Source organism: Brachyhypopomus gauderio, unplaced genomic scaffold (assembly GCF_052324685.1).
Source record: "Brachyhypopomus gauderio isolate BG-103 unplaced genomic scaffold, BGAUD_0.2 sc77, whole genome shotgun sequence".
NCBI classification, from domain to species: Eukaryota; Metazoa; Chordata; class Actinopteri; order Gymnotiformes; family Hypopomidae; genus Brachyhypopomus; species Brachyhypopomus gauderio.
In genome coordinates, this window is record NW_027506898.1 from 1,181,137 (window position 1) to 1,209,109 (window position 27,973).

General features: G+C 41.6%; 1 protein-coding gene across 9 annotated transcripts; it reads right to left on the reverse strand.

The window, feature by feature from the left end:
* Nucleotides 1–168: 168 nt before the first annotated feature.
* prom1b (prominin 1 b) lies at nt 169–27,817 on the reverse strand. 9 transcript variants are annotated; one of them, XM_076990725.1, is made up of 29 exons: nt 27,244–27,817; nt 20,896–20,957; nt 20,754–20,780; nt 20,120–20,325; nt 16,840–16,960; nt 16,579–16,642; nt 16,297–16,386; nt 15,938–15,961; nt 13,212–13,429; nt 12,945–13,019; nt 12,666–12,729; nt 11,765–11,924; nt 11,422–11,574; nt 10,741–10,864; nt 9,426–9,529; nt 9,053–9,137; nt 8,388–8,534; nt 8,013–8,084; nt 7,216–7,308; nt 6,694–6,711; nt 6,077–6,130; nt 5,602–5,682; nt 5,416–5,484; nt 4,528–4,617; nt 3,438–3,553; nt 2,170–2,238; nt 1,717–1,849; nt 919–953; nt 169–798 (listed from the first exon to the last, which is right to left on the reverse strand). In XM_076990725.1, the coding sequence occupies exons 1-27, from the start codon at nt 27,497–27,499 to the stop codon at nt 1,780–1,782; spliced, it is 2,712 nt and encodes a 903-aa protein (XP_076846840.1). In that variant the 5' UTR covers nt 27,500–27,817; the 3' UTR covers nt 169–798; nt 919–953; nt 1,717–1,779. The 9 variants fall into 9 exon arrangements, with proteins under 9 accessions (XP_076846840.1, XP_076846842.1, XP_076846841.1 ...); XM_076990727.1 differs by lacking the exon at nt 2,170–2,238 and having other exon boundaries at nt 1,717–1,813; XM_076990726.1 differs by lacking the exon at nt 2,170–2,238.
* Nucleotides 27,818–27,973: the final 156 nt, after the last annotated feature.

Below are 27,973 nucleotides of genomic sequence, written 5' to 3' on the forward strand. Positions count from 1 at the left end.
TTGTAAACCCTGTAAAGCTGCTTTGCGACAACTTGAGTTGTTAAAAGCGCTATACAAATAAACTTTGATTGATTGATTGATTAGCACCGCTCTCAGACAGGAACACATCCCATATTAATCCAAGAATATACCAAGAAGCCTATATTAATATTAGGTTGAAGGTTTTTTTATTTGTTATTATTTACAGAATATGTTTATATTGTTTTTTTTTCAGCCACTTTTTTGTATTAGGTCCTGACTGCGCATCACTTATAGGAGGCAGCAGAAGTAATACACCCCCACCCATACTATCCTCTGTCCTTTGACAGTAAAAACTTTGATCAGACATGAATGCTTATTAATGATAAAATGACGCTTTGAATTTGATTAGAGAAAGCGGACTTGTAAAAGCTAGTCTACTGACAGCTTGCAAAACAATCAGCAACTCTACCCATTTCTGAATGAAGATTAATAAAAGTAATGGTTTATAAAATTAGTAATAGCAAAAGTACAAAAGTTCCAGAAACATTCCAGATGCACTGAATAGAAAGGAACAGTCTAGAAAACATCTAAAGATCCTAAACAAAGTCATGAAGAATTTTCGGCACTATTTATAAGTACTAGTGCCCACATAACCAGCACTCAACAGTGAATTGTAAAATTGCAGTAACTACTACAGTTGCCATTCATTTAAAAGTAGAGGGCATATTACAGAGATAGAATCAGGTTTACACAGGTCACAGTTTTAGGAGGTGGTGTAAATTGGTTTTATGGAGGCCATCCATCTTGATATTCTCCTTTATCTACCGTCTTCTTTTTCTAGAATTAATCATGAAGGACAAACATTCAATGATGTGCATAAAAACATAATCATATAAACAAATAAACATATTAACATATCAAATGTCTTGTGTTCTTAATGCTGTGTTTTTTTTTTACCTTAATAGCTGGTCTAGTTCCAGGTTTCAGGACCACTAAGGTAAATTAACAGAAATATACATGATTAGACAAAGACAGTTCTGAAAAGACAACAGTGGAACTTAATTCAGTGTCTCTAAGCCAAGTGCTCAGGAGTGACTGAACTGCCTACATTTTCCCTCTACCCAAGCTCCAAGTCAACCTGAAACATTTATTCAGTCTTCTTCAACACTTAGATATGACTTAAGGTAAGATATGTTTGGAGTCAAGGTAGAGCAAGAATGTGGACAAACACCAGAAAAATACTGCGCACAATCCATGAAAGCTGAAGCATACAACTGCAAACATTTGTGAGCAGCAGTAATTTACACCTAGACTGTGAAAAATAACGGAGAAGGTTTAATGATTTAAGATGTGAAGGACAGGCAGACAGATGAAGATGTGAAGGACAGGCAGACAGATGAATCAGACAAATGAATCAGATGACCTCAACGATGAAGAGTGGCATGCACATGGGAAAGCTGCTTAGATCATGGGCATCTGGGATGAAGATGAGGAAGAAAATGGAAAGAGGAATCAGGATGGAAGTTTCAGTGTGGCATTAGAGATGGAGGACATGAACCAGTGAACCAGGAAGGAGTATTTGTATGCTGTATAGATTGTGTGGAAGGATTGTTTTTGTAAACAAGCAGAGACAACATTGATAAAAAAAAAAACGGAAGCCAGAGATGCACATTGCTGAACGGCTGAGCAAAGTTGGAGAAAGGGCAGCCATGACGAGTCGTCGACAGAGCACTCAGATGGTAGCACTCGCTATACCTGCTTGCGCTGAAGTGCCTCGCGCATCCCTGGTATGTAAATGTGTGCCTGCGTTCGCATGTGTCACCAGTCATGCTGTCTCGGAGGTGCGGAGGCCCTAGGGTACCGTGCCATTGTGTCAAAGGAAGCATAGCTGAAACATATCCAGGTTAAAGGTCATCATGGCTCACTGGCTGAGGGTGCATGTGTGAATCATGGTGGGTAATCAAAAGGCTTCAAAATATGCAAAAAGTATGCAATATTCTTTTGAATCTACAATAAAATAAGGTGAATGGATAATATCAATGTAACAGAATGACACATTTTCTTGTTGCTCTATCTTTATATTGCCATGAATGGAATTATGTCATTGCTGTAACTCCATACAAAGAGCTGTGACTTTCAGCCAGTGCAGATCCCTTCACTGTTACGTGATGACTATGCAGAGGCCAAGACGGCGAAGCCACACCGTACCTGGCTATGGCTGGGTTACTTATGCTGTAGACGCGATCACTGTGATAGCCACTGATCGCAACATCCACGCTGAAAACAAAGCCATGGATATAGAAGGGGAATGAAAGGCACGTAAAAGGCATGGAGAGTAATGTGTGTGAAATGTGTGGCGTTTGGTGGACCTAGAGCAACATAGTGTACATGGGTTTGTTTCAAATCTTTCTTAGAGATGCTAAAAATGTATATGTGAAAAAAGAGTACATTTATTTCTGGAGATTACTTGTTAGAAGTTTTGTGTTTCCTGAGACAATGAGACCCTTGATCCAGTGAGATATCAATTATAAGAAAAGTGTCTTTTCTTTACATTTAGAATTTTAAACTACGAGAGAATATTGAGATGACAGGAGGAAAAGAGATGCAGTAATGATGATTTAGGTTAGGGGTCGGCAACCTTTGAGACATGGAGTGCCAACTTTAACATTTCTAGTCAATGAGTGTGTCACTATCAACAAATAAAATTGAAGCCGGGGGGTGGGTGGTTAATGCTGTCTGTGTCGATCGTTGACCGGGGGGGGGGCGAACACGGAGCGGTCGTTTTCTGCGTGGTCCTAGCGCTTGATTCGTCGCTATTTAATTAAATATTTGTTTTTTACCGTAAAACCACAGGGGACCAAAACCGGCTTTTGAAAAAGTGGGGGGGGGACATGTCTATTACTTTTTTTGCTGATGCTGGTCCAGCATGCAGCGTGCCAGTGATTATGCCTCGGCGTGCCAACGGTGGCCCGCGTGCCATAGGTTGCTGACCCCTGATTTAGGTGAATGTGTAAAAGAAACAGAATATAAATAAATTGAAGAAGTGAAAGAGGAGAATGGAAGGTTTGTTAAAGAGTGAAGTGCCAAGCTGCTGGAAAGCTGACAATAATCAACCCAGGGGAGAGGGGAGAGGAGAGGGGAGGAGAGAGGGGAAGACAGGAAAGAGGGGAGGAGAGAGGGAAGGACAGGAGAGAGGGGAGGGGAGAGGGGAAAAGAGAAGAGAGGAGGATGAGGAAGAGGGATGGAGAGGAGAGGGGAGGGGAGGAGAGGAGTTGGGGATGGGACTGGCCACAGGAAAGGGCATGACAAATTCAAACGTCAAAAATGTATATGCAAAGTTTTTAAAAATATAATTTTACAGTTAAAGGCCTTTTCATTTAAAACAAAATATGCATCTGATGCTCGCTTTGGTAATATTTGGAGCTTGGATGCATTTTTTGATGTGTGTGATTGTGTGTTCATATATGTTCACTTACTCATCGAAAACGTCCTCTGTGTCCATTCTGCGATAGAACTTGGCGAGTTTGACAGACGTGATGATACTGGGGATGAGGAATAAACAGCAGCTACCCAGACCAAACCAGAATGTGTTCTACAAAACACACACACACACACACACACACACACACACACACACACACACACACACACACACACACACACACACACAAATCTCACTTAATTCATGTTTTTGCATGTCCATCACAAACACATGGCCAATTATCATTATCATAAATACCGATATTTCTATACAAATGCTAGTTTGATCATGGTTTGGTCATCATTTGTTGTTTTTAGTGTACTGCACTGAATAAAACATTTGATAAGTGTCTGTGCTGAGCCTTCCTTAGCTGTCATGATGCTGCCACACTGACGTGGCTTTCTGGAAGTTCCACTTAAGGCATAACTGTGTTGTTCTGAACCCACAGGAACTTTGGCTTTATACAGGAACTTTGGCTTGGTTTGTGATCACAACAGTCCACCTTAAGGGACACATCTGAGAGTCGGCATTTATAGGACACTGTGAGACTAGGTGTCTTGGATTTGAGTGCTTTCAGAAACACACATTAGCCGTGACACCAGCACTGATACACTAACACACATACGCACTTGCATTCACACATGTGCATGTACACACACACACACGGTTACCAGTCTATGCATTTTTAACCATCTGGTAGAATATTTCAGGCAGTGTTGCTGTATTTCATCATCTACTTCAGGCTCACATGCTTGTTCACTCCCTCCCTATGTCTGTTGTACTCTTCTTTTCCATCCTCCTTTCTCTTTCTCTCTCTCTCTCTTTCTCTCTCTCTCTCTCTCTCACACACACACACATATACACACACACACACACACACACACACTGGGTTGTGTAGCTGGGTTGGTGTGTGTGTGTGTGTGGGGGGGGAGTAGTTGGTTTGGTGTGTGGGTGGGTAGCTAGGTTGGTGTGTGTAGGTGGGTAGCTGGGTTGGTGTGTGTGGGGGGTAGTCGGGTTGGTGTGTGTGGGAGTAGCTGGGTTGTTGTGTGTGTACATAATGTAGGGAAAGTGTATGTGTGTCTTACCACTGAGTCTATAAGGAATCTGCAGCCAATGATCTCCAGTGAGTCTATGATGTTGCTGATGGGTTTGCACTGAGCTACATCTGTTGCTAACTAAAGGGAAACACAGCGTTACATGCTATGGCATGAACAGTTTCAGTATGTTACATTATACTTCATAGATACAAACATCTAACACAGAGAAGAACAGTGTGTGAGGAAGTATGAAAGTGTGAGAGTAAGAACATTTGTGTGAGAATAAGAAATATGACAGTGTTCAGTTTAATAAAATGCTTGACACAATATGTTAGTGCACTTTGGAGAGTCTGAAAAGGATTGTATTTGGCTAGAGTATGGATGACATTGAGGTGTGAATACTCTGATGATGCTGTATGTGTTTGAGTATGGTAGAGTGTGAGTAAGATAGAGTGTGATTATGGTTTTGTGTGAGTATGGTAGTGTTTGAGTATAGTAGAGTGTGAGTATGGTAGTGTTTGAGTATAGTAGAGTGTGATTATGGTTTTGTTTGAGTATGGTAGAGTGTGAGTATGGTAGTGTGTGAGTATGGTAGAGTGCAAGTATGGTAGAGTGTGATTATGGTTTTGAGTATGGTAGTGTTTGAGTACGGTAGAGTGTGAGCACGGTACAAACACAAATATCACTTGTGCATAGACATGATACAGCTGTGTATACATATAAAACCCTTGAAGCACATACACACTTACATTTGTGTGTGAAACATTCTCATAAATATGGCCTGAACGGACTCTCCTATTATGATGTAAGCAATTACAGCAGTTACAGCATAACAATGTTAAAGGTTGCAATGTGATATAATGTTTTCAGTGTTAAACAGAACCAGTCCCTTGCATGAGCACATGCACAAACACGCAGATACACAAACACACTCACCGAACGATGCACCCAGTGAGAGTATTGTCTGAAGTATCCCGACAGATTTTTTACATATTTATCGGTCTCCTGCAACAGGAGAAGGAAACACCATCATGGTGGAGCGTGTGTTGTGCTTGTCTGAGAACGTGAGGGTGGTGGTGGTAAGGGGTGGGGGCCAAGGGCCCCTGGGGGCTATGTCTCTACCTGCTTCACCACACGGGAGGCGTTGCTGGTCACAAGATTCTCCATGGCCTCCACAGCACTCAGCACGTTTGACACCTTAGTCTGGGAGAGAAGCAGCAACAAGTGAGCTCTGCGTGTGTGTGTGTGTGTGTGTGTGTGTGTGTGTGTGTGTGTGTGTGTGTGTGTGTGTGTGTGTGTGTGTGTGTGTGAGAGAGAGAGAGAGAGAGAGGAGAGAGAGGGAGAGAGAGAGAAAGAGAGAGTGAGAAAGAGGACAAAGAGAGGGATAGAGAAATATTTGAGAAAGTCAAAGAGAGGGATAGAGAAATATGAAGATAAAATAGAGTGAAAGTGAGAGAGAGAAAGAAAAAAGGAGAAAAAGGAAAGAGTGAGTGAGAGTGTGAGAGAGAGAGAGAGAGAGAGAGAGAGAGAGAGAGGGAGAGAGAGTGTGTGAGAGTGAGTGCACGACAAAACTAAGAGTGCTATACTGCAGACTCACAGGAAGTTCTTTAGAGGTGGTCTGCAGTAACCTGACACTTTGGCTTAGAGAGTTCTGAAAGAGAAGCACAGTAGAGCGTTATGAACCGGCACCTTCTAAACCCACTGAGCTAAAAGAGCAGAGTGGACAGGTCACACAGGTCGGCAGTTCAAGAACACAGAAGAGTGCTAAACACAGGCACGTAATATACACTACAAATACAATGTTCCTGCCTGTAGAAAAGTTATGAAACCACAATGGACACTGAGGAACGGTGAACAAAATGAGACTCAGGGAGCACAAGTGCAGAACACACTCACAGAGAATAATTCACAGGTTAAACAATTGTGTGTGTGTGTGTGTGTGTGTGTGTGTGTGTGTGTGTGTGTGTGTGTGTGTGTGTGTGTGTGTGAGAACACACTCACAGAGAATAATTCACAGATTAAACAAGTGTGTGTGTGTATGTGTGTGTGAGAGAGAGAGAGAGAGAACACACTCACAGAGAATAATTCACAGATTAAAGAAGAGCACTTTAGGAATTCTGGACACACGGCTACACAAATATAAACAACAAACATATAATGGTGGGAGTTTTTTTGTTCTTTTGTCATGTCACATCTCCTGAACTCTGACCTTACCCTTGCCCTCACGAATTTCTTTAGTTGCCATAAAGCAGGAGTAACAGAAAAAAGGGATAGTTGCATGAGTCAGTAGAAATTACTGTTGGTACGTTTGCACTGTACTAGTTGTGTGTGTGATTGTGTGTGTGCGTGTGTGTATTTGTGTGTGCGTGAGTATGTGTGCGAGTATGTATATGTGTTTTTGTATATGTGTGTACGTGTATGTGTATGTATGTGTGTGTTTGTATGTTTATGTGTGTGTGTGTGTGTATTGTGTGTGTGCATGTGTGTGTTTATATATGACGTGTATGTGATTATGTGTGTTTGCATCTGTGTGTGTATGTGATTGTGTGTGTGTGTGTGCGTATGTGTGTGTGTGCGTATGTGTGTGTGTGTGTGTGTGCGTATGTGTGTGTGTGTATGTGTGCGTGTATATATGATTGTGTGTGTGCATGTATTTATGATAGTGTGTGTGTGTGTGTGTGTGTGTGTGTGTGTATGTGATTGTGGGTGTGTGTGTGTGTGTGTGTGTGAGATTACCATAGCTTGCTCCATGGGCACTACTTGAGCTTTATGGATATGTCGGATGCTGCTGGCATGACCTCTCAGGGCATTGGCCAGAGCACCACGGGGCTGAGGAGGGTGGAGGCATTAGCATTAGAATCAATACAGTCTACACACACACACTTTGGAGATGTACAGCATTTACACTCACCCTGACACTTTAAAACTACTGCACATGTTCCGAGGTGTGTGTGTGTGTGTGTGTGTATATGTGTGTGTGTGTGTGTGTGTGTGTGTGTGTGTGTGTGTGTGTGTGTGTGTGTGTGTGTGTGTGAGTGAGTATATGTGTGTGTGTGTGTGTGTGTGTGTGTGTGTGTGTGTGTGTGTGTGTGTGTGTGTGAATAGGGGTTTTGTTTAAGCCCACATATGGAGGCCATCATAAAACCTCCAAAACTTTCCAGAGTTTAGCTTCTTTATTTCACCTAACCAAAGCCACACAGAGCTTTTGATAAAAAATATTTCATTAAGACTCAGTCTAATTAAAGTATTTTAAAGTTTACTCTGCATAGATTTGATTTCAAGTATATTGGTACTTATTAATGTAAACGTGAAACATAACATGCCTCTCAAAGTGTTAAATATGTAGAAAATGAAATAAATTCAGAAGTGCAGACAGAGAGGTTATTCATTGAAGATAAATTATTCAGAGAGGAACATTTGGAACTGAGTGTTTGTACATCAATTGAAAAGGTTTATTCAGAGGTTAAGCATTTAGAAACCCTGTTCATCTCGACTAAATGCTAAACTGGTACTGCTGGTAAGGTTTTACTCACCAGCTGGTCTGCCTGAGCATCCAGTTCATTTGAAAAAGAGAGAAGATCTCCAACAGTCACTCCTTGATTTACCTGCCAAACACACACACACGCACACACACACACATACGCACGCACACACACATACACACACACACACATACACACACATACGCACGCACGCACACACGCACACACACACGCACACACACACACATACGCACGCACGCACACACGCACACACGCACACACGCACACACACACACACACACACACACACACACACACACACACACACACACACACACACACACACACAGTACATGCTTCCACTCATTTCCAATTATTACTGATTTTAAATGTATATGTGTGTGTTACCACATGAGTGTGTGTTACCACTAAGAGGAAGGCCTGGTACTCTATCTCTCCAAGGCCTGCGTTAGCAAAGTTGATGAGGTTGTCTTTGCCTTCTTGCTCTAATAATATTACACCTTGCAGGTCCACTTTCACTCCTTCAAATATCTTTTTGAGCTCATCATTAAACTGTTAACACACACACACACACACACACACACACACACACACACACACACACACAGACAGACAACACATATTGTACGTTATACCCCAAAATGTGTGAAATACCTCTTTTTTTCTCTTTCTCTATGACTTAGACACTAAAATTATTCCATGAATCAAATATCTCAAACTGTTTCATCAGTTGTCAAAAGAAAGACGAATTTCCCAGAACAGTTTTGTCTGGTTTTCAAACACTCCACATTGGTTGATCCATGTAAAAAAACAATGGTCAAAACAATGGCTGCTCTGGGCACATGTGCACCTCAGCCCCCTAGTAATCACTAGTGTGTGTTCTAATTGCACAGGTGGGTAAATGCAGAGGACAAATTTTGATTGCAGTGAAAAATCACAATTGATAAATATGGCACATTTCACATCTTTCACATTAATGGTGATTCATTTCAGAAATGTTTCTTAGCAGTTTAGAAAAACGACCATTGTGCACTGTTTATTAGTGTGACACTGATAGTGGTGACACTCACCACTGTTGTGTTGATGAATTTGCTGAAGCTAAATTTGTTCTCCAAATGCAGTGCTGCATAGATGCCATTATTCTTGTAACAATCTCTGTCAAAACAGTAAATAAATACAAATAACGCGGCATTACTGCACTCTAGTGGACACATGCAGTAGTCAGTTTTGTGGAGAAGATAATCAAATCATTAGCCATCTTTAAAATCATAATAGACACAACCACAAAACTGTTCCTTATCCTACAGGCCCCATTATTTTATTACATATTGCTTAATAAAGAAGAAAATAATACATTCTGGGTTGTTAAAGTGTTGAAGTAAAAGTAAAGTAACACTCGCATAACAGACACACAAAATATTACACACACACGCACACACACACCTGTACAGGCTGTCCATGGTAAGGTCAATTTCAGGATCTTGAAACAGCAATCCAGGAAGGAAATTCTTTTTGTCAGGGTAGACCAGGTAGGGCGTGTCTATGACCTACACAAACAAATAAGTCAGAAAGCCTGTACATCTCATAAAATACACCATTGACTATTCGTGACAAAATTGTTGTGTTCTGTTGTGTTATGAAGCTCGATCCACTGGACTTGATTGGTTAGGTAGTCTGTTGGGCCTTGATTGGTTAGGTCAGGTATCAGGAACCTTTTTTGGCTGAGAGAGCAATGAAAGCCACATGTTTTAAAATGTATTTCCGTGAGAGCCATACAATTTTTTTGTAAATACAAAATACAAAATACAACTAAATGTGTGAATTTTTAAGTAAGACCAACAATTGTTGAGAATAATAAGTCTGAATTTCTTCCTGCTGTTTCACACTGGATATTTCGATGCAAATGTAGCCTGGCGTGTGTCACTTTATATTTGACAGATTGCATGCAAATGTTTTATATTTTGAACTTTATTTTTTTATCACTGTGATTTCTGTAATGTTTTTACTTTAAAATGTCAGCAGAATTATTAGTTACATTGTGTTATTTAAGATGTGAGCCAGATGTAGTCATCAAAAAAGCCACACCTGGATTGTGAGCCATAGTGTCACGTATGGCCTCGCCCCCTCCCTTAGCTGTCACTCCGGGTTCCCTAGTGTCTGTGCTCCTTGCTTGTCTATCCCGCCCTGCTCGTTTGTCTCTGTGATTCCTCGTTTGTTACCACGCCCCCGTGTCATTGCCCTCACCTGTTCCCTGTTTGGTGTTCTGTGTATATATAGTCCCTGAGTGTCCCTTGTCCCTCGTCGATTGTTTTGACTGTTTGACTGTTTGGATGTTTCATTGTTCTATGTTTCCATTGCCCGTAGTGTGTTTCCTGGTTTTTTGATTCTTTGTTCGTTACTCGTGTTTCTGTTTAGTTAAGCCTGTGTACGCTTGTTTTTCTGACTGCCCTCCCGTTATGGACCCGGACTGGTTATCGGACGATGAGTATGGTATTCCCTTGAATAAATCTCGCTCTTCTCAGCAATTGTGTCCGTCCTCTCGCTCCGCTGCGCGAGCAGCGTTACACATAGGTTCCCGACTCCTGGGTTAGGTGGTCTGTTGGGCCTATATTGGTTAGCTGGTCTGCTGGGCCATGATTGGTTAGGTGGTCTGCTGGGCGTTGATTGGTTAGGTGATCTGCTGGGCCATGATTGGTTAGGTGGTCTGTTGGGCCATGATTGGTTAAGTGATCTGCTGGGCCTTGATTGGTACAAGTACCTTAAACAGCTGTGCGCTTGATAGTGGTTCACACACGAGCTTCTCCAAGTTGCCCCCAGTGAAAAATGTGGTGACCACAACTCCCATGAGAAGCCAAGAGAAGAAAAAGCTTATGCCAACACCTCTGAGAATAATGAACAGCCACACACGCAAAAAGCAGTACATTACCAGTACATACATATTCACAATGTACACAGTTTGACATCATCGTGAAGCTAGTAAGTAACTGTGAGGTTTGCATCGTGAGCGAGGAAGCGGAAGCCAAAAGAGAGATGAACAAACAGATGTTTATTTGTGATGAGCACTGATGCATACAAAGACAAAAGTGAACACGAAACATATGTGCATACCAAGACGGGAATATGAAAACAAAAACCCTCCATTGTCGGGCAAAACATGACGGTTTAGGGATAAATATGTGTATATAAATATACAGTATATATATATATATATATATATATATATATATATATATATATATATATATATATATATATATATATTTATATACAAATATTTATCCCTAAACCGTATAATATATATATATATATATATATATATATATATATATATATATACGGTTTTTTCATAGGTGTCTTGCCTGTGAGAGGTTTCTATTAACATTTATGATAATGTTAGTGTTTATGTTTTTATTTGTGTTTATGCATTCATGTCACTCACGCCATGAGCAGGTTGCCCCCAGTGTTGGACAGGCAGCCACGTGTGGTGGGCGTGGCATTCTTATCATAACCACATGTCCCGCACAGCAAGCCCAGTAGGTTGAAGGTCAGTATGAGCACCGGCACACAGCACAGAGCCACACAACCGAGCCACCTGCAGATGAACGGAGGCACAAGAATAGGCTTCAAGGCTTGAATTTATGTATGGGGCAGCTAATTTGTGTTAGACATTCTAGGAGTAAATGAGCAGTTAATGTACACTGGGTCACAAAGTGCGTCACACCATTTTTGGCCTGTCTATGACCTATATGACCTCCTGGGTTGGAGAAGTGGAGTATTGTTACCTGTAGAAGTCGAACTGATCTATCTGAGGATAGTATGCTTCAATGTTCTTCTGACGTTCTGCAAGGAACTTGGTGAAGTTCTCCATGGCCATCTCCACTGGGACCATCTTAACAAAGCTGACGATGTCTGCGCCTGACTTATCCAACAAAGCCTTCACTCCTTGACCACAATGGAATGGAAGAAGAGAAGTGTGAGTATTAGATCAGGATTACATGGGAAAGGGGAAAAGGAATGTAAAGAAATAACGGAGCAGGTAATAATAATACACTAGAATTAAAGCGCTAGAGAAACTAGCATTAAAGCGCTAGAGAAACATGACTATTCAGCTCTACTAGTCATGGGGGATGTTATTGACGTCCTGACCTCAGTACAAAGCTTCTTTTCAATCGACAGTGCAACATAGTAATGAAACGTTTGTTATATCACAGCACTGGCATTTGGGACACTGCTATCGACTAAACGCTTTCTTGACAAAATATTGGGCATTCACTTTGCCACAGCAAAGCTGAAGATCATGGGTAACAGAGAAAGCATACACAGAGCTTTCATGTCATGGAGCATGGAGAAACTGCCTACAGCGAAGAGTCACTTTGGCTTTAAGGGATTCACTCTGGTGTTTACAACCCACTGCACCTCATTGGGTCCAATGTAGTATAGGTTAGTGAAAACAGGGGGTACACAGCACCAAGGTGAACATGAGGAACTTACTCGGTAGGGCTGCAGTTCAAATCAGAGAGCCACAGAAATGCAGGAAAGGAGCAGTGTTCAGTGTTCAGTGTTGAGTACACACATATCACCCATACAGCATAAATGATCAGCGTTCATCACACTGGATTTCCAGTAATGTGTGCTGTCATCAACTACTTGGTGCAGACAGGGAGGTCTGTCAGGTGAACTCACTAGATTTAACGCCTTCGGTCTGCTCGCTCACCAGCCTCGGGGTGTTATTAAAGGCAGAGTAACCCTAAAAAAGAGCAAGACAGAAGCAGAAACACACAGGGGACAAGGTGACAGGGACGGGGAGACAGGGACGGGGAGACAGGGATGTGGAGACAATGCACCAGTATGGTTAATACTCACAGTGGAAATGAAGTCTGGAACGCACACGTATGACCATCAGGAGATTCGATTTCAACCACATAAGCTTAGAGGATGGCTAGACACTGTGTGTGTTCCCACCTTCTGTACAATGTAGCTGAGGTCAGTCTTCATCACAGTCTCCAGATTGGCCAGCTGAGGTGTGATGTCAGGTAGCTACAGCGAAACACAAAGTTCACGCAGGAAACACACAAAAATAGAGTAAGAATTTTGTTTAGTCAAAGGTGTCATAAGTGTATAACTACATGATTTTAGGGACATGAATGTGTTTCCATTTTGTGTGCATGTGAGTGTGTGTGTGTGTGTGTGTGTGTGTGTGTGTGTGTGGCTGGACGGCGCCTGCGCTACCCTGCTGAAATTGACGGCAAGGGCGAGCTGACCCAGTTGAGCCCGGATGGTGTTGCAGGTGCGGGCCACATCGCCCCTTTCACAGGCAGGGTCGCCCAGCGTGTTGGCGAGAGAGGAGCTCTCAGTCTGCAGAGCCCTCTGCAGACGCCCTGTGTCCTCCTGCAACACCTCCACAGACGCACTCACACTCTCCAGTGCCTCCCGCGTCTCCCGCATGGCTAAACACACACACACACACACACACACACACACACACATGCAGATAGTCATCAGTCACACTCAGTACAGACACAGACATACTCTTGAACAAGCATTACAAACTTATGTGAATGCACACAGTCTATAGCACAGAATGAATACACACAATAGTTAAAGTGGAAATGACAGACACATAAACACCTGCAAATCTGCACGGAGGACTTGAAAACACACTCATTAACATATTACCATGTGAAAATGATTTTAATCAAGATTTTCACATTGCTACCTTCTGTGATTTTAACACGTCTAATAATTAATATATTTCAACACATTGGTGAGTCTTTACGATATTAAATGGTTAAATGGTGCCCAGCACTGACTAAAGTCATTTACATGCATCAAAACACCCACAAATCTCATCAGGAACATCTTCCTGATTTTGGTAAAACACAGAGCACAATGGAAGAAAAAGTTCTGATCTGTTCAAATTTGTTAATTGTGTGTTGTTTGTATTGTGATTACAAATAATGAACTCATTTTACAGAGCAGTCCTAGTCTTGACTCCTTCCACATTTAAGTTTATTAGGCCATGAAGGCTATGAACTCACTCACACACACACACACACACACACACACACACACACACACACACACACACACACACACACACACACACACACACACACACACACACACACACACACACACACACACAGAGGAAAGCAAGGTTGTGTCCTATTTTCTCTGGTGCCTCTGGCAGAGATAATCATTGTGAATTTACAATTTGGCATGTTTGTACATCATTAAAACATTCTCAGTATGTACTGTCATAATGACAAAGACATCATAATGACATTCTCAGTACATCGTGTCGTAACAACAAAGATGTCATAACGACATCGTACATACTGTCATAATGACAAAGACATCATAACGACATACTCAGTACATACTGTCATACCGACAAATACATCATAACGACATTCCCAGTATGTACTGTCATAATGACAGACGTCATAATGACATTCTCAGTACATACACTGTAAAAAACAGAACTTAAAATTGCTCGCCTTACTATGATTTTTAGTATAGCTGAGCCAAAAATAATTAATTGCACCATAAACGATAACAAAGTAATTGGATCAGCTTACTTTATTGAGTTTCTTGTTAAAAGTTGATCTGATCTTACAACCTGCATTGTCAAAATATACAAATTGTAGTTGAACTCTAGTTAAGGCCAGGCCAACTCCTCTGCGCATGCTCAATTTGACTCCTTAGTTGAGAACGGGGCGGGGTTTTGCGATTGGACTCCGGACATCTTGAAATTGATTTCACCTGCGGCAAGCAGCGACCTACGCTACATTGTAAAAACGAAAAAGTTGAGAAAACTCAAAATTTCAAGGCAACTTACTGCACTCGATTTTTGAGTTTTGATCCCAACTCAAACTCTTAAGTTTTTAAGAAATTCACTCACAGTTGAGCCAACTTATTATTTGAGTTTGAGTTGTGATCAAGACTCAAAATCGAGTGCAGAGTAAGTTGCCTTGAAATTTTGAGTTTTCTCAACTTTTTCGTTTTTACAGTGTACCATCATAGCCACAAAGACGTCATAACGACAAGGATGTCATAACAACATTCTCAGTACGTAGTGAGAGAAAATATGCTTCTTTCAGATCTCACCCTTTTGTCTCTATGGAGATTATTAATCGTCTGCTGTCTGTCATCCCCTGGTAGGGCAACCATCAGAATCCCTGAGAAGTGTGATGGTTGCCCACATTTGCATGCCCAACACCTCTGTCCTTTGTTTGTATATCCTTTGAAATCTTAACCCTAAGGTGACGACTATCAACTACCCTACCCAATGTTGATTGTCCAAGTGCCCTCACTTTCATCTCACAGTGACCCCTCCTTAAACTCCTCTTCCTCCTCACCTTCATCCCCCACTTACCCCCCTTAAGCTCCTCGTCTTCCTCCTCCTTCCTCCTCCCACGTTCCACAATGTATATAAGGTCCTCCCTACAGTACTACAGTAGAACTGGTCGTGATCCACCTTATGTTACATGCTCTGTGTGTCAATAAACACTCCTGACTCCTGAATCTGATTCCTGAAGGCCGAATTTCTAACAGTAGTGTCATAACAACAAATATGTCATAACTGCTTACTCAGTACTTACCAACAAAGACATCATAACGACATTCTCAGTACGTATTGTCAATGACAAAGATGTCATAGACATTCTCAGTACATACTGTCATAACAACAAAGAAGACTTAATAACATACTCAGTACATACTGTCATAATGACAAAGTCCTCATCACCAACAGTATGGCACTGCACTCATTATCACAGACACGATTGACTTAAATCTCATGACACTGCACGTCACTATCACAGACACACGACTGACTTCAGACTCACGGCACTGCACGTGACTATCACAGACACATGACTTTAGATTCATGACAATAAAGGGTGATGAGCACAATATGTGATCGCAGAGGATTTAAGGGGTTGATCTATTACCTTTAATAGCACTTTCCACTTTGACTTAAGCACAAAATCAAGCAGAGAGAGAGAGGGAGAAAGAGAGAGAGAGAGAAGGGGGGAGAGGATGAGCATGAGAGCTGAAGAAGGAGTGAGAGGAACAGTTACGTTGGTGTACTTGAGTGTATGTTACTCCCTACATACTGTGTATGTGTACGTGAATCCATACACTGTGTGTGTGAGACTGTGTGAGTTTTCTGTGTTTGTTATGTGTGTGGGGGGGACTGTACCTCCAGTCATGTATAGTGTGTGTGTGTGTGTGGGGGGGGGGGGGGGGGGGTACTGTACCTCCAGTCATGTGTGTGAGTGTCTGTTTTGTGTGTGTGTGGGGACTGTACCTCCAGTCATGTGTAGTGCTTTGTCTAAAGCAGGCACCACTTCTCTCTCCAGTTGCTTGCGTATCCGTCCACCCAACAAAGGCCCGATATCTGATTGGGGCACAAGGAAATAGCTACAGCACACAAATCTTAACTAAGCACTGTACATGTCTGTGTGTATGTGTGTGTGTGTGAGAGAGAGAGAGAGAGAGAGAGAGAGAGAGAGAGAGAGAGAGAGAGAGAGAGAGAGAGAGAGAGAGAGAGAAAGAGGAAGAGAAAGAGAAAAAGGTTAATACTACTTACTGTCAAGGTCTGAAAGAACCTTATTCTTGGCTGTTGTGTATTGTGCAGTCAGGTAATCTACTTGCTGTAAACATACACAAACAAACAAAAGATAGCGCTGATCTACATGTGAGTGTTTATGTAAATAGAACAATCGTGTGAATTTGTGAATGTGTTATATGCAAAATGTATATTGCACGCGCGTTTGTGTGAAGGTGTGTGTGTGTGTGTGTGTGTGTGTGTGTGTGTGTGTGTGTGTGTGTGTGTGCATGTTTGTATTACCGTTGGTGTGTAGTTGGCAAATAGTTTTAGGTCTCTTAGGTTGGTGTTCACAAGATGCTGTGTGCTTTTGATCTTGGTGGTGAGATTGTGGTTTGCTGTATAGGCAATCAGCACACCCAGTCTGCAACACACACACACAAACACACACACACACAGATGCTCACACACAAATACAGACTTATCACTAGGGACAAAGTACATGCATATGTACTAATACCACTAACCACAAGGTGGCACTAAATTAATTACTTTAATTGTTATGGCAGATTTGATTGGCGGGGCACTAGAGGACCACTTTAGTGCAGTTTAGCTGAACCTGACAACAACAATGTACACACACAATCACTCATACACTTTATGCCGTTATGTCATTAAGAGGTATTTTAAGCTCAAGCAAGAATGTCATTTTAAATCGGTCTCTGATTTACTAAAATTGCGGCACACTAAAACACTGGAACACACTGTAATTCACTGCGATGCACTGTAAAACAATTTAATGCACTGTAACTCACTGTAACACACCATAACACACTGTAAAGCACAGTGTAATGAGCATTGATGTGAAGGAAAATATGCGGATGAAAGAACTATTTTAAAATGCCTCTTCATATGCACATCTGGCACACATACACTACAGTATATAACACATAATAGTTCATTGCAGATGCCAGATAGAGAGAGTAAAAACTCCCTCTATGTGACACTATACTCCTACATTTAACAAGAAATATAATTCTAGATTGAAACCAAAGACAATGATAAGAAAAGAATGAAATAATAAAGCAAATACATAATATTATTTCAAAAGCAGAGCTATGAATAACACTCTCACTACTGATGGTTTTTTCCAGAGAAGCAGCAGTTGTGTTTCTCTCAGTCACTCAAAGTCCACGAAGAGTGGACAGACACACACACACAGCACACACTCAGATATACCATGCAGACAGGATTAATGGCTGTCTGTACTTCACAATGGCACATTGTGGTCTGAGGAGCTGCTGTCAGCACTATTGAGCAGAGCAGAAGGAGAAAACACTGGGATGGAGGGCAGAGCAAATAAAAGAGGGCACTTCTCTGAGGACACACTCAGGGCTATCAGTGTCACCTAACTGCTGCAGGTCCACACACACACACACACACACACACACACACACACACAAAAGGGGAGAAGAAAATCATGCTCTTGGGAGCGCTCCAAAATCTCAACTCTGAGTGTGTGCGTGCGTGTGTGTGTGTGTGTGTGTGTTATTCTAAACCACTGAAGGAGTGCTTGGTGGCTTACTAATGATAATGTTACATTTGATAACACACTCAGTTAAAGTTTCTCAATTAAGACATCAGAGGAATTTCCTAAATCTTTCTTGTTTTGGCATACCTTTGTACAAAATAGTGCCTTCTCGAAACTGCTCACAATACCGATGATAGAGCCCTAAATAAACAAGTAAACTGTCTGACTGTTCAGGTACAATTATAGCTAATGTTTACCCTAATACTCAGTGAACTCAGTGATGATCATATGTATCAGTGATCATTTGTTTCTGTATTTCAGAGGTCTCAAATGAAAACCCAGCATTATACTAATAAGTGTATGAACAGTGGATAATATTCATAGAAACATGTGAATCATCACACTCATAATCATCAGCTGAATCCACTCTAGGAAATGAAATACAGCACAATCCATGTTATGAAATGTTGCTCTGCATGTTTCCTGCAATTACATGTCTCCTCCAGAGGGGTCACCCCAAAGTGAAGAGAGAGAGAGAGAAGGAGAGATGCACCCACTCAGCCATGGCCTCCATTCTATTTCTAGCACTGTCTTAGCATAATGAATATTAACACACACACACACACACACACACACACACACACACACACACACACACACACACACACACACACACACACACACACACACACACACACACACACACACACACAAACACACACACACACACACACACAGTCATACACACATGTGCGCAGCCATGAATGCATTAACAGGGACAGCATATTTTTCCAGTTGTCCTTCTTTTGTGAAACTGGTTTGCTTTGATGATGATGTGCAGTGTATAAAGCAGGGGCAACCACAGGCAGTCCTCAAGGGCTGGAGAGTTTGCACCTTCAGCACTATAAACAATGGGAAAACCACCATCAAGTCCACCACCACCAGCACCACCAGCCTCAACAACTGATACCATGCAGGATGAATCGAATGCTGCAGCAGAAATCGAGATTCTTCAGACCAGGCAGCATTCATTCTACTGTCATCTGTTCTTAGCTGACAGGAGTGGCACCTGCTGGGATCTTCGGCTGCCATAGCCCATCTGCTTCAAGATTTAACCTGTCCCGTGTTCAGAGGTTACTTCGGTTATAAGAAATGTTTATCAGTGTTAATACTGTCTTTCTTATCAGCTCAAACCAGACTGGTCTCCAAACATGGATGGTAGAATAAATGACTTCTGGCATCAGTGAGGCATTCCCAGAGTTCCAGAGAACTGCCGCTTACTGGATACTTTCTCTTTTTGGACCATTCTCTGTAAACTCTTGATGTGGTTGTGTGAGAAACTCCCAGCAGATCAGTAGTTTCTGAATTACTCAGACCAGCCTGTCTAGCACCATCAACCACATACTACTCAGTTACTTAAATTATCTTTCTTCCCCGTCCTGAAGCTCAGGTTGATTTTTAGCTGGCGATCTTGATCATCTCAACAGTCTAAATGCATTGTTTGCAGCTGTGCGAATGGCTGATTATATATTTTTGTTGTCCAGCAGTTGAACAGGTGCAGCTAATACATTACCAGGTGAGTGTACTGATTTTCTTGTCATCTTGGGAAAATATTGATCTCTTTTGTGAAGTTTGCTTGGCACTTAGGTGAAATACTTAACCAAACCAAACCAAACATTCACCCCTGGTTTCCTCATAAGACACAATCACTTGTATTTTTTTCCCTTCTGAAAAGCATGTAGATGAGACCAAAGCCAGACAGCATCAAGCAGAATCGAGCAGCCCTCTCCCACGTGCATATCATGCTAGCGAACATGCCACAAATCATCTTAAATTAGGTATTCACTGGTTTACCCATGTGCTTACTGTGGCAGATAATACAGATAATATCGTGATAATAACGATATAAAATAGGTTGCCAAAATAATATGTAATTGGAAGCTTTACAAAAACAAGGTGCCAGCATGTGTGTATCATGCCGCATGAGCCCATGTTCCAGCTAATCTCAAAGCAGGGCACCTTTGGGTGGTGTGACCCAGGGCGCAGACCTACGTGATGAAGAGGGAGGAGAGGAAGAGGGAGGAGGCGTGGAAGCTCCTCCAGCAGTCGGAGTTCTTGCGGTGCCGCTGGTGTAGCTCACCGCCACAGTTCCCACAGCAACGGCACAGGCAGAGGCAGCAGCCCAGCAGGGGTATAAGGAGCACAAACAGCACGCCCAGTACAGCCAGTATGAGGAAACCCAGTTCATAATACAGCACCTGTGTGTGTGGGGGTATGGGGAGGAGAGGGGAAGAGAGAGCGAGAGAGAGAGCGAGAGAGAGAGAGAGAGAGAGAGAGAGAGAGAGAGAGAGAGAGAGAGAGAGAGAGAGAGAGAGAGAAAGAAAAAGGGGGAGAGGGGGGAGAAGAGAGAGAGAGGGACAGGGAGAGAGGGAGAAAGAAAAAGGGGGAGAGAGGGGGAGAAGAGAGAAAGAGGGACAGAGAGAGAGAGGGAGAAATGGAGAGATGGGGAGAGAGTGCGAAAGAGATAGAGGGGGTGATGTGGCCTCACCTGTATACTATATTATACAGAGCAACATCACTATTTGTCTGAGAAACCAAGAGGGGCAGATGAATTGCATCACATGCCCCTCCGTGGCAGGACAGAGCAGTAGAAGAACTGCAGGCAGAGCTGCACTCAGTTTGTTACCTGTAGTGTTAGGACGACATTCTCAGGCTGTTGTGCCATAATGTTGAAAACAGTGCAAAGACACAGAGAAAGCAAGACATTAGACATAGTATAAGAATAATATTAGTAATATATTAAATAAAACACACACACACACGCCTACTTTCTGGAGCTCCTCTGGTTTAAATTCTCTCAGGTTTTGCTGCAAAATCTTCACGATGAGATCTTCAAACAAAAAAACAAAGGGACATTCAATCAAATTACCTCCTTGAATTACCTACTGCATCTTTGTGCAGAAAACAGGTTTAAAAAACAATATATATAGGAGCTGGAGCATGGAGATTTTGTCCATGGTGATTGTGAGTATGACTGATGCATATTTACATATGATGTATATTTATGACTGATGTTACTTTAAGTAACACAAATATTTCCACTGACTCTCCAGTATAACGGGACCATGGCCATCTCAGCTAAAGATGCCCCACTGACCCATCTGCTTCCATTGTACACAGAAGAAGTGGCTGGGTCAGCAGGGCATCTTCAGCGGAGCTTGCCAGGATCTTCTCTGCGCTCAGTTTTATAGCACACATCTGTGTTCTTGAATGCTGGCGGATCACTAAACTGTGGTGTGATCAGGTGCTCTGCGTCCAAATCTGAGGGACTCTCTGCTTTACTAAACAGATACGGAACATACACTGACAAAACCCACTTATCAGTTGCACAGCATGCCTTGGATTTGAATATTTTATTTATTTTAATATTTTATTTATCTTTTTTAATAGCCAAAATGGAATGTCACCATCACACCTAGGAGAGATTGTGCAGGTCTTTTTTCTGTCGAAAGCTCCTACATCTGACATCATCGTGCTTTTCCAGATCTCCATCTCTGTGCTCATGAAGCAGCCCTGACTCTTTGGAATAACTCGTGTTCCGTTATTAGGACTGCTCAAGTTTTAGATATTTTTAAGTCAATGCTGAAGACAAAACTCTTTACTTTGGCATTTAACTCCTGTTGACGGTGTAGCTATTGTGCCTGTTTTACTGTGTCATGTTTTAGGTTTTACCTTTTACTTCTATGGTTTCACCTATGCTACCTTATCATCATTTTAATATTAAGATATGGAACTTTGGCCAACCATGGTCATGCCAAAATGTACTTTATAAATTAATTTTGTCTTGCCTTGGAAAATTCACTATTCATGTGAACTTTTCTGATATGCTTGGTGCTGAATCTTCCTGACAACTGCACAGCTAAATAACACACTGAACCAAATCTGTGATCTGATGATAACATCCAGGCTATAATGCTCCTCCCCGCTCCCCTTTGAACCAGTTTGCTTTGTGTTGTGTTCTGATATGAAACTTTTCTATGTGCTGTTTTGGGTATAGTATTGAGAGTTCCCAAAGTTGATACAAAAGACGTTTTTGATAAAAATAGGTCATGTAACAAAAGGAAGGAAGCTGTGTCTGTTTTTGAAATGAACAAAGATTAGTGTCACATTCACAGCGCTACTGTGGGAACTACTGTGAACTACTGTGAGCCCACCCGCACTCTCATTAAATGTTTCATGACATGCTCTGTTGATTAACACACGGATTAAACAAACATAAATAAATGCATCATCAACACTGAAGCAAATCTTTGAGTTCATCTGTGGCTTCTGCATATCTTGTAATTGAAGTGTGAATCAGTTTCACCTGCTTTGGTGTATATCAAAGTGACAACAGGTGCACTGTAGAAGCAACAGCAAGACAACCCCCTAAAAGGGAACGGTTTTGGAGGTGGTGGTGGTGACGACTGACTCTTCTCTATAGTTTGGTGTTTTTACTTTTTGTTTACTTTTCTCATAGTGCACTATGAGAAGCATAGCATGAGAAGGACCTGTAGCCCTTTAGGGTTGACCAGCTCAGACCAGCTCATTGATGGTAGTAGGACAGTCTGGGGATGCATTTCCTTGGAGGGTCTCACAAATCTCCAAATGATAGCCAACTGTACACTGATTGCTGTTTAGGGAGCTGGATGAAGTCCTTAGAGTCATTCTCAGACCTTACGATGTGCTGTGGGTTCCTCCTGGTGCATGACAATGCCTTCATGTGGCTGGAGTGTGTAGGCAATGAAGAAGGCATTGAAGCAATTGACGAGCCCTCATTTCCCCTAAACCTGAATCCAACTGAGAATCCCTGGGATATTATGTATCAGTGCATCCGACACCACCAAGTGCCAAAGACTGGGAGCTCACTGCTGCTCTGAGCCAGCGTTGGGAGGAGATCCCCCAGGACACCACCTGTCTCATCACAAGCCCAGAGGTTGTTGGCTGTGCACACAGTCATACTGAGTCACATTATGATTTGCTGTGAGGAAAATCATGATGATTTTAGTTAGTTTTCATTAACACTGATTTTATGACATTTTGTTCTCAACAATGTACACAATTTATATTATTGGTGTTTTTCAGATTCAATCTTTGTGAGATCTGATGTGTGATTTAAGTGTTCCCTTCATTTTTTAAACATTTTTCCATCATCTATGATGCACAAAACATGATATATTTAATAAATCCACTTTACACTTACACTTCAATTAGAACATCTTACAGATGCATTTTTGTATATTTTATAAATGTTTCATGATGAACAATTTAATGATATTGACATTCAAATTTTGATACCCAGCCAACTGCTGATGGGACAGTTTTTGGGTTGCAGAGCAGACCATTCTCAACACAGCAGTGACACTGACATGTCGACTGTTAATGGGTGTTGCTGTCATGAAAGTGTAAAAGGGCAGTAATGTTCCGGGGTCATAAAAGGTCTATCATCCAAAATCACCCAGCCAACAGCATGCTTAGAAATCACAGATCAAGAGACCAGAAGATGACTAACCCAAATTAGTCATTTAACTGTACACCTGCAAAGTGTTTCTAATACATAACTGGTACCTAGGACAAACAAAATGCTTAATAAAAGGTTATGGGGTTTGCTGGAACTATAAGACAAGCATTACATATGGATTAGTGTATAAGCAGCTTGTCATGTTGTGTGTGCTTGTGCAGGTTATGTTACATGCCCAACTGAGGATATATTTAAACAGAGCCTGGCTCATTCTTTACTGGTGTCTGTTAATTAGATGAGGAATCACAGTGTGTATGTGTGACAAACATGTTTACACTTGCACACTCATAACTGTGCCAAGACGAAGGGGTTTCATTGACCTATGGTCCTAGTAGTGAGGTCCAAGTCTGAGTGGAGACACACACACATACACAAACTAACTGACATACACATATGGTGACTATGGAGAACTCAGGACACCCTAGGAGTAAAGGTAGTTTCGCTGGGTTTTTCAGGACAACACAAAGCTAACATGGTTTGGTGAAGAAGTGTATGTTTGTTAAAATTTTCAGGTGACCTTTTCAGGACACAAAGTAAAGAGCTCAAGCAATGATGCTCCTTCGTCCAATCGTCTATTCAAGAGAAGCTCTAAAATGCTAAAGAGAATCAGTTGCTTATAAAGTATCTGTAGTGTTTTATTTAGAGAAATGCCAGAGATTATACATTTATAAAGATGTACACATTTAGAATCAGAGATAATAGATTAGATAATGTGTGTGTAGGTGTGAGAGTGGTAGATTCAGAAAATGTAATCAGCAGCACAATGACAGAATGCACTAGTGATCACACAACATGTATTATGGCTGATCTGAGTAAGGTGTGTGTGCATGTGCTCATAGATAGGTTTTTGTCACAGAACTGCGAGACAGATACATATGTGATTTTCTCCATCTGGCCTGTTGCTATGGCAGCTAGAGACACTAAAACACACAAATACACAAACAAACACACATACATTTGACCTTGGATGTCTTATTAGTATGATGCAATTATGTATTATTGTTTCATGTTAAATCATATTGATCAAATGAATAACCAGGGAAGTCACACCTGTTTTTCTCTGTCTATTTCAATTTTGTTACATAACATAACAATAATGATTTTCCCATGAACTTAATCGAGGTTTAATTCAATTTCAAATTATGTTTCTAACCCTCATTTCCAACCAAAATCAAATGAAATACATTACAGCTGCAGCCCCTATGGTCCATGTAGGCTAATACCTTAATCCTTAGATATACCTCCTGGTTTACTTAGCATTGATTTATAGGCTCCCCAGTACAAGGAAAAACAGAACCCCCAGCATGCTGTGAGCTTCTTAGAGCACACAGTGTCCTGGAGGGGGTTGACTGTCTACACTGGCACATGTGTAATCCTCTTTCAGGGATGTGTGTGTGTGTGTGTGTGTGTGTGTGTGTGTGTGTGTGTGTGTGTGTGTGTGTGTGTGTGTGTGTGTGTGTGTGTGTGTGTGTGTGTGTGTGTTTGTGAATGTAGATCTATACAGAATTCACATTTATATTCGTCCACTCTGGATGCTGCATACTGAGCTGCTTTCAGTTGTGGACTGGTGATGGTGCTGTCAGTCTGTTACAGCGTCACTATCACTGGACCATGCCGAGGAAGAGGAGGTGATGTTCAGATACACTATATATCATATATACTATATATTATATACACTATATGTTCATCTATTTATAGTATTTCAAATGGAGGATAGAAGCAAACTAAACAAATTAATATATTAAGTAAGTAAATTGAATATATATATACACAATTATATATATGGCAGTCATGTTGGCGCAGCACTGTATGTAGGACAAGTTGATTGCAGTTCATTGATTAAATGAGAGTTTCGCTGTATAACTCGACTAGGTGTCTATATACCTCAAGCTTCAGCCAAGCCAGTTTAAATATCTTGACAGTTAATAAGCTACAAATGTGTGATAATCATCTCTATGGCTCTTTTAACCAAACTCCAGGTTTATGGTGTTGCATTTTGTGGTAGAGGGATAAAGTAATATAGTCCATTAAATTAATATAGAACTTGTAGGTTCTACATAACTTTAATGGTCTATATACAGACCTTGCCATTATGCTATCTGGCAAATTGACAGATTTGTTACTAGTAATTATTTTGTGCAATGGGAAAATCAAAAAGTCAAAGAGAGAAACCCCAGAGTAATCATACACTTTGGACATGAGCCTGGCTAGTGGCTATGAATAGATGTTTTAATGTTTTAAAGAGATGGCCTTCTTCTGAAAAACAACCATGTAATAACATTTATCTGCTCAAAATTTGTCTGATGTACTAACTTCAGTTTCCAATTATCAAGCAAAAGTAAGCGCCGCTCCATACAGATGCTTTTATAGTGTGTAATTTGTTAGTCATTTGTGAGCATAGTGCAGAAATAACACATTATGGGTGTTTATCACTGATGACTGGAGAACATATTCACAGTGTAGATTTGTGCATGCAACGTGTGACTGTTACATAACACGTTGCATGTTTCGCCAACCCCTTTATTTATTACACTCATCTTCTACCCGTACTCCTAAATACTACCAATGAAGAAGAGCCATTGGGTGCTAATAGCAAATTATGCATGGCAACAGAATATAGCCCATAAATATACACCAATACCCTTGACCTACAATGTAGAAGTTTTAATAAAGTGTATGAAGATGTATATTTTGCTTGTGGATGGCATGGAACATTATTAGCTGGATTGGTATACTGCTGGTTGGTTGTATATGAAAGGAAGTTAGTTGACAACATATGGCACTTAGATTATCAGATTACATGATTGGACAGGTGACTCAGAGAGGACCGAGTAATCAGGCAGATTCACTAATTGATTAGGCAGCTGGGATTTACCCCTGCAATCCTATTCTCCTCTACACACACACACACACACACACACACACACACACACACACACACACACACTTCTCCCTTTCCCCACAAGCCTGCTATAAGCACATACAGACAACCTGACCTCAAAGAGAGGGATAGAGCAAAAGAGAGAGGGAGAGAGAGAGAGAGAGAGAGAGAGAGAGAGAGAGAGAGAGAAAGAGAGAAATCTACCTTGTAACTAAAGAAAGCAGTATATTTGTAAGGTTGGTTTAATATAACTATTCTCCCATTACCGAGCATGTACTTGGGAAAACGTTTAATCTCCTTAGGCCGCTTGCAGCAGTTAGCACATACTACACCACCCATGATTATTGTCTGTTAACACTATTACCAACCCAAACACTGGGCAGTGTGCAGTGTGCGCCGTGGAGAGCAGACCCGAAACCATGTAGGTATACACATGTATAAGCATGCTGAGCGCAACGGGCCCTGTAAGCATCAACGACTGCACAGGTGTTTAGCTTTTTTAATAGAGTCCCTACACACGCGCCAATCATTTCTCCAACCTCCGTGGCCAAACGCGCAAAAAGATCCACAGACAAGCTCTGTGTTTCTTGGTTTTTTTGTAATGGATCAAGTAAATAGCTTGCAACTGTCAGTGTGTCCGCTGAAAGCCGCAACACCCTCCTTGAAACACACACACGCACACACACACACACACACACACACCTACACACCTACCGCTATCATCACTGAACTCACCTTTTGGAAACGGATTTGGTTGAACCATGTGGAGAAACGCATGGACCAATTGAAAAAGACTTCCGATGGCTCCTGGTTCGTAAAGGGTCTGTGTTTCGTATCCTACCTCTGGAACGAAGCCGAAATCCAAAGTTTCTAATGGTACCATTTTCGAGTCCGCGAGTGGCGATTCTATGGTGATCTGTAGTTCCTCGTGGGATTTGGTGAAGGAGAAGCACCAGCACATAAGCAGCACGAGACCGACTTTCCACGCCATAGCTTTCAAATTTGGAATAGCTTATTACTAAAGGAATAAAAGAGTTTACTTCTTGTGAGATGGTAGATCCGTTCTCTGTGGAATCGTTTTGGACTCCAACATTAAGAAATAAACATTACTATAGGGGAATGTTAAAACAAATGGGAAAAACAAGTCCCAGAAAACGTTAAGGCTGCGTTTTCACGGTTGTTTTATAATTAACATCCCTCCGTCTGAATCGGGTCTCGGGGGCTATGTGTCGGCATGGGTTTTCTCTCAACCTGTCCTGCGTTTGTCTCGAGTTGGATTTTCTGGTGCTCGCTCGAGCCCTGTCGTGTGCGCGTGGCCGTAGGTCTATTTTGCGCGCACGCGTGTTGGATCTGCGTGCGTACGTCTATGTTGTGAGCGCAGAAATTCGGTACCTTCTTTTTTAATGCAAATCACATGCTCTAAAGATATAGGTCTGTTGGAGAATGTTGAGAAGACCGTTTTCGA